This window comes from Lichenostomus cassidix, chromosome 3, assembly GCF_008360975.1.
Source record: "Lichenostomus cassidix isolate B80296 chromosome 3, HeHo_3.0, whole genome shotgun sequence".
In the NCBI taxonomy this organism is placed as follows: domain Eukaryota; kingdom Metazoa; phylum Chordata; class Aves; order Passeriformes; family Meliphagidae; genus Lichenostomus; species Lichenostomus cassidix.
In genome coordinates, this window is record NC_139483.1 from 49648555 (window position 1) to 49656573 (window position 8019).

The window sequence follows — 8019 nt, forward strand, 5'->3', positions numbered from 1 at the left end:
AAAATAATGGGCAATTTTCTCTGAAATATTTTAAGTACACCTTTATGGATTTGTGTCAGTGGCTTCAGTTGGTTGCAGTTTCTGGGAGGGGTCAGAGATGTCCCACTATGGAATATTTCAAGGATATATTCCCCTTCTTCTAAGTCACTGGAAATGAAACAAAAGTGGTTCCAGTGTCATGCAGATCTGGATTGATGCAGCAATCTCCTGTGTTAACCCTGTGAGGTGAGAAAGGCAAAGGGTGACACCCACCACCCTCCCTTCCCACATTACAAATACTTTTTACACAGCTCTTCCAGGTTAGATAATAAATATACAAAAGAACAAAGTCTACTATATAAATGAAAGCAGATTTATAAAATTACAAGTTTAATAGATAAATATAATAAATACTTTATGCATCATAACTCTGGACAACTACATTTAAAGCAAGTATGTTGGCAAGTCACAAAAAAAGTTGCACCCTTGGCAACTTTATTTTTCAGAAAACCACACTGACAGGCATATTACAATGTAACGCATGAGGCTTTATGCTGTAAGTATGTTCAAATCCCGCTCACCTACCGAGTTCACCATGACATATATATGGGTGTAGTGTACTTTCTATTTTGGAATGTCTTTTTGCACACCAACACGGTTGTACAGATAGATGTTCTACTTACCAGGGACAGTGGGGAAGAGTTTTGAAGAAAAATACTGATAAATGACTTCTAGAAAAACTAAAGCATTTCTTAACTTTTTATTGACATTGGCAAATTAAAATAGAATAAATTAACAATATTTTCTCAAAAAAATGTTTTGTACAAAAATACTGTCAAAATTTCCTGAAAAGCTTTCAACACAGTAGTATCTTTTCATGTACTGAATAAACTATATTAGCACAGTGTCAAAACGCTGAAGACAGAAACAAAATAAAAAAAACAAACAAACAAAAAAAAAAATCTGTGAAATGTTTGCCACTAGTCAACATTCCATCCACACCATATTATTGTCTGTACATATGGGGGAGGGGGAATGGGTAGCAGACTTTTTAAGTAACAGTATTACTTTTCCTGATCTGGAAAGGTTTGGCCCACATCTGTTAAGCTTCCAGTTTAGCGTATCCAGAAAAAAAAATTAGTCTGCACTGCAATGCATAGTTAAAAATTAAGCAAGATGGCAGCTTTTGTGCAGTAGTATCTGCCCTTCAAAGTTCATGCAACCAACTAATGCAATTTTTTTCCCTGTTCACTCAGAATTTGAATGCAGTTCAAGTCATTGGAAATCATCGTTTACAAAATCCACAAGATTAAGCAATTTGCCAAGATTAATATCTAACAGTTCGGCACTGTGGGAATTATGGGCACGTTACTCCGAGGAGATTAAGAGAGGGAGGTCGGGACTGGGGCAACCAACATAAAAAGGTTTGCTAGATATTATTACTACAGGAGGGGAGGTGAGTGACAAAGCTACAAAAAAGAAAAAAAAAAAAAAAAAAAAGGTGGCAGCGATTAAAAAAAAAAAATTATACAAGCGCATAGTTGACTCTGCTTTCCAGATTCTCACCTTTTCAAGCCCTGAAAAGTGAGACACCGTGTCTAGGGGAATGTTTTCATTCGCACCGATAAAAGTCCTTTGTTTGTTTTAAATGAATCAGCAGCTCACCCTGCTGGGCTGCTGTTTGCAAACGAAGTCTGTCATGAAGTCAAACTCGTTCTGTCCCAACCACAGCTCGGGAAGCTCCTTGATGCGATCCAGCCCCATTTCGATGACTAAGGACATGAGGACCTCCTCGTCGATGAAGTCCGTGTCTATGACATTGGGCGGCAGCATTGCCGCGGGGACGTGGGGGACGGCCGGTGGCAAGCCGCTGCCGCCGCCGCCGCCGTGCTTGGGGTTGCAGTCCCTGAAATGCTGCTGGCTGCCGCCGTTCAGCTGGTGGCTGCCGGGGTGCAAGTCCGGCATGTAGTGGCTGTGGGGGTAGGGGTGGTGGCTGAAGTACTGGTTGTTCAGCTTCTGGAGCTGCATGCTGGCGCTCAGCTGCCCTCCCGGGCTGGCAACGGGGGGGGCCATGAACTGGGAGCCGCTGAAGCGGGCGGGGGGCGGCATGCTGCCGGCCGGGTGCCCTCCGCTCACGCTGCCCGGCCCCATGGCGTGCCTCACCCCGCTGCTCGCGTTCATACTCCCAGCTCCGTAATGTATATGGTCGCCCATCAGGGCGCTGAAGGCGTGCTGCTGCGGCGGCTGCTGCTGCTGGTGGTGGTGATGGGGGGTGGGAAACTGCCCCATGCCCATCCGATGCGCAGGGTGGTGGTGGAGCCCGCCGGATCCGTCGGGGAATCGCCCGTGGTTCATGGCCATCATGTGGTCTGCCATGGCTCACCTGGAAAGTTAGCGTGTGAATACATTAAGAAAATACACCCTCCTCGGACATCCACCCGCCCTCTCTCGGACCAGCTAAATCTGCCTGGCCCTGGCAGAAATTATTTCGCTGGTCCTGCAGTCCTCTCTCCTTCCCGGGGAGGCGGGGGTGGGGACGGACACCAAACCTCCCAAAATTCTACCGTGGTTCCACCATGGAGTACAAAGGAAAAAATAAAAGGGGAGCCCGCGGACCGAAAATCCCGGTCCCCTTCTCTAATCCGGCGGGCAGCACGCCTTTCCACTCCAAGTCGCGCATACCTATCGGCGGGGAGCGTCGCATTCGGCCACCGCCGCCGCCTCCCCGCACGCTCCGGAGGCGTCCGAGCCCCCCGGCTTCACCCGCGAAGGCAGCGGATTCCCACGGCACTCTCGCTAACTTGCGAGGAACAAGCAAAGAACTGGCAAGTCCCACCTAGCCGCTGTCAGCAACTTTTGGAATTAAGTCCCAATTAATTTGGTAAAAATACGGTAATGCACAGATAAAGACGTGAAGCCAGGCAGCTGAGAAACACCTTTCCTCGCGTGTTTATACAGTCACGTTTTTCCTGTTGCACACAAAAGGGATACCCGGCACCAGCCACGAGAACCGCCACACTCACCTCCCGGCTTCTTTCTTTTTCTCCTTCAAAGGTGGCGGTGGAATCAGTCAACGAGAGTCACCCAGCATAGAGAGCGCTTCTCCGGCTCCCTCTCCCCGCCGCTGACGTGACCGGCGCCGCGATCGCTGCCGCAGCCCCGGAGCTGGTTCTCGCCCCTCCGCGAGGCGCATCGGCACTTGCCAACAATGAGCTGTGTTCCTTACACGGCTTTGGCCGCGGCTAATATAGGATTTCAGAAGGGAGGAGCAAAACCCTTTCAGGCAACCAGAAGTAAAACCTGGAGCAAGCGGGGCGGGGGGGGGGAGAGGGAGGGAAAGGGGGCGGGGGGGGAGGAAAGGGGAAAAAAAACCCAAACCCTAAACACCCGACACCCAGCGCGCGCGCGCAGGCAGCGGGGCACACGCGTGTGCGGAGACACGCGGGAAGGGACCAAGCGGGTCAGGGAGGCACCCCGCGCTCTGCCCCCTGGCCCGGCTGCGCGCCCCGCTCAGCGCCTCCCACGGGAACAAAGCGAGACTCCGCGGCGGGGCGGCAGGAGCGGCACCCCGCGCACCCCGCGGCCGCTCTCCCCGCGGCCCCATCCGGCCCCGCGCCCAGGCAGCGCCAATGCCCCTTGCGACCCGTCCGCTCGTGTCGCTGCAGCGCGGCGGCCGCAGACACGCGTGGGGCTGAGCGTTCCAGCAGCGCTGCCCGGGCAGGGCGAGGTCCGTTCCTCCGGCGCCGCCGTGGTGCAGGTGCCCGGATCCGCCGGCGTGAGGCCCCAGAACCTGCGTGGGCGTCCTTGGGACTGGCGCCTCTCCCGGAGGCGAGATCCGAAATCCACCTTTTTCCACAAACACGGGCGCCGCATGCGGGAGGTTTGCGTGGGGATACCGGCACGCTCCCCACTTCCCACGTCCTTCCAGCTCTTGTTTTTTTCCCTGCCACCCGGGCAGTGCAGGGCGAGTGCCCACCCACTCTTGCCCTTGGCCGGCGTGGTGGGGTTTATACCGTTATTTACGATTGTTTTCCTTGGAAAGGCAAAGAAAAACAGAACATGCAGAGTGCGGTTGGGCACACGCTTTGCACTGGTAATCGCACTGGGCACATCCCTTATCGCTCCCCCTGCCTGGCAGAGCTCTGCCTCGCTGCACAGCCCCGGCGAGGGCCACGCGTATAAAAGTCGCCCCCCACCCCCGAGGCTGGCGCTCCTGCCTTTTGCTCCAGATCCACCAGCTCCTCTCTGAAGGGCAGCCATGCTGAAGTAGCAGGGAAGAGCTGAGGAGCTGGGTGAGGCATGCCACAGGGATAGTGGCCCACTTTTCCAGAGTGCCTTTGCATGGCTTTCTTCTGCCCGTGTTTGTTTTTCTTCTCTCTGCTGTTTACGGGCACACAGCGAGGACAGTGATAGGCAGGACACTCCTCCCCGGCACACAGAATTGTGAATTTGAGGTCAAAGAGGCCATCATGTAGGCTAAGATGGGGTTTCTGCTCCTCCACACGCTTTGCAAAGATGCACCACAGTGCAGGAGGGCCTCCATAGGGAGTCACAGATGAGGGCAAATGGGATGCTTCAATATGCTGTCCATGTGGCAGCTGTCTTGCTCCCTTTCGGGTGGGCCAGGTTCTTACTTGGCTGCACTGACTTATGAAACCAAGAGGATGGCTAGCTCTGCCTCATCTCTCATTGGGATAGAGGCAGAGGTGAGTTCCTGGATGTACTGAGGTGTGACGGATGAGTGTCCCTGTGTGGCTGGTACAATTCTTATCAAAGCCATGTGGGCAGGTGGCAGTGGTTGGGCACACATGGGATGCCAGGAAAATACCTGGCTGACATCCCAGCTGTGAGGGACAACAGGGGTGAAATCAAAGCGCTGGGAGGACAAGAAGCTTTAAAAGTGTGAGTTACTTCAAGGAAGTTACCTTATCCTGCAGCTCCCTTTCCTGCAGCAGTTAAGTAGGGTGCCCACCATGATTTCACCTTTTGGTCTACAAATGCATGTGAGTAGGTGGATGTCTGGGAAATGCCACTGAACAAGGATCTCCAATACAGTCAGGGACGGTCAGAAAAGTTACAGTACCTTTCTGGAGATTTTTTCTTGTTGGTGTACAGGTTTTGCAGGACAGAACAATGAATAATAAGAAGATCCTCTTTCATTTGGCAAGTAGTCAGCTGTGTATCATGACAAGTGGTTTGTTTAATGTTACATGTCCATGGTGATACTGGTATGCCTTTTTGCTCTCCACTGCCTTAAGTTTGTGATCATTTTTAAAGCCAAGCACACATCATATCACCACCCTGCAAATGCCCTTTCCTATTTTCAGCTTTTGGGTGCTGGAAGGTGCCAGCTTACCAAAGTGAGTTATGGACCATTGGCGTGAGACTGCCAGAAGCAGTAGTAGAGAACTCACAGCCTCCATGACACCTCACTCATACAAAACATATCTTCAGGTATTTACAGCCCATGTACAAAGAATTAGGCAGGACAGTGCTTTCTTCTTCCGGGGCTGCAATGGGACCCAGATAAGGCTCAGCAGAGCGGTGCCGGATGAGGCAAGTCTTGTCATTGTTTATGGCCATAGCAAAGTGGGAGCACAATCAGTTGGTTGCTTTCCAGGAAATGGCTGGAAGACTTGTGACCAGGCATCTAAGGGAATGCAGGACAAAGCATGAGCCCATCACCACTGAGCTCTCAGGAAACCCAGAATCTTATTTGTTTGCCATTCCCAATCTAAGCCATGGTTATTTAAAGAAATCTTTTCACTCAAATTCTTCAAAGTCTTCTGCATATGAGTTGGTTCTTCAGTGAGGCAGCAAGAAAGCAGGGCACTGCGTATCAGGAGAAAGCCGGAGATGGCCAGGGGTGGGAATGAAAGCAGCAGGATTCACAGAGTTGCTTCTCAAATGAAGAACCTGAGTAGAGTTGAAAGCAGAATGTGACTGAAGTGCCCATCTAGGACAAATCACTGAGAAATATCAAAGATCACAATGGGAAAGAAAGGAAAAGATGGATCCTTGGTCGAGTGTTAACATTTTGGATTGGAAGGTCAGAAAGGCACGGAGGCTGGCTTGCAGATGTGGCCCTCTTCACTTCTTCCAGAGTGGAATGTCTGCAGAGTATGGTGAAAGGAAGGAAAGGAAAATCACAGAGGAGAATCCCAGATGCTGTGTTTTCAGATATTTACTGGAAATGTTTAAGCTCGCTGAATATTGGGGGTATATCCCTGGAACAAGATACAAGATAATTTCAGGGGAACTTGGACCTTCAAGTCCTTTTCTTGTAACTTTGAAAATGTAATCCCTAACTCTTTGTAACTTGTCTGTCCCAGATGTTTGTGGAAGTGAGTTTCTGTGTGTTCCCTCCCACGCTGACACAAAGCAGTCAGGAAAATCCAGGTCAGGACAGCTGCTAGGGTTATCTGATAGGAAATTTTATATTAGAATGATATCCTGGAAGAAATGCCCTTTCTGTAGAAATTATTACACTCTGTTATTGAGAAGACAAGCCATGATTTTCTGGCTGCTCTCATGTTTAACCTCTTCAAAGCTACCTTCAATCCCAACCTTCCCAGAGGCACCTGGCAGTTGGGATGGAGGAAGGAACTGTGGTGCAGGAGGTCCCCTGCTCTTTGCTGGATGGTTGTCCCTAGTTTCACTGCCCACCCTGAGGAAAAACAATGACAAGTTTGTTCCAGATGGGCACACAGGAAGCAGAGAAATATGTTCCGGTCTCTCTCAATATACCTTTTTTTTTTTTTTGCCTGGAATTCCCTTTGTGAGAAGAACAGTTGGGTTTTTTTGCCATTGGAGTTTTGACTGAAAGGGAATTCTGTTTCCTGACATGCATTACTGAGAGACCTGTTATTCTTATGGGATTGAGGGGAAAGATTGAACACAAGATTAACCATGGGTCTGGTCATGAGATCCCCTGTGTATCCAGGTGGGAAGGAATTACCTTCGCAAGTTTGGCTGTTTGAACAGCACTAAAGTCCAGACTATGGCAGAAAACACAGGATTAACTCAGTTTACTTAGTTCAATATCAGACACAAGCTTCCTAAAGCCATCACAGCTCCCCTCTGTTGGTCCAGACACTAGCCAGGCATTCCCCAGAGCTGAGCATCCGCCCTCCTGTTCCAACAACCTGCTCTCCCAGGGGAGGCCACTGTTCAGAGGGGTAGGGCACCTGACATACAGGTTGGCAGCCCAAGCATGGAAGAGGTGCCACGCTGGGGATTTCTTTCAGTGGTGGCCTATATTTCCAGGAGCTACTGGAGTGATGTCAAAGTAAATCTGTATTGCATTCCTAAGAGCTGGCTAGTGGGAGAAAGTCAGTGGAAAAGCAGAAAGAGACATAGAATGTGCTATCTCCATTAGTCAGCACGAGATTAATTTTTTGTTTGACAGGTTTCATGGGACAAACTATCTCTGTGCTGGTTGAAAGTGGTTACCGTGCTGAGAATTGGGCTTACAGGTGTGCTTTATTAGCACATTCTGAAAAGAGTCACCCAGGGCAAGGAATTTCCTTGAAGGGGATATGTTAGAGGATTTCATGTGCTTGTATCTCTTGTAGGTATGCCAGCAACCAAAGATGTACGCATAAAATTGCTGGTCAAAATTAAGTAACACAGGCTGTGCAAACTGTGCTACTCTCTTCCCACCCACATTTTCTTGTGTTTTGCTAGAAGGATCAAGATAGTAATGTGCCAGTATATTTTATTTTGATAATAATGGATGTGGCTTTGCACCATTAATCTGCATGATCTTTTTCATGTGAGAATGTCTTGCAAAGCATGGCAAGCTCCATTGTTTTACCCTTGTATGCATGCCCTCTTGATGCAGTCTTTCAAACTTGTGTGATCACAACTGAGATTCTTCCTTAAGTGTAATTTCACTACAAGGTATCTTCTTTGAGAAAGTAACTCTGCAAAAGTGGGAAAACTTATTAAAAACATTATTTCCTGAAGAGGTGCGAGAGGATGTAAACATACTAAAGTAAACACACACATAAGCAAATAAGGAATCAGGCATCATTCCAT

General features: G+C 49.4%; 1 protein-coding gene across 1 annotated transcript; it reads right to left on the minus strand.

Annotated features, from left to right (window-relative positions):
• Positions 1-352: 352 nt before the first annotated feature.
• CITED2 (Cbp/p300 interacting transactivator with ED-rich tail 2) lies at positions 353-3273 on the minus strand. Its single transcript, XM_085055706.1, has 2 exons — positions 3003-3273; positions 353-2362 (listed from the first exon to the last, which is right to left on the minus strand). The coding sequence occupies exon 2, from the start codon at positions 2353-2355 to the stop codon at positions 1633-1635; it is 723 nt and encodes a 240-aa protein (XP_084911832.1). The 5' UTR covers positions 2356-2362; positions 3003-3273; the 3' UTR covers positions 353-1632.
• Positions 3274-8019: the final 4746 nt, after the last annotated feature.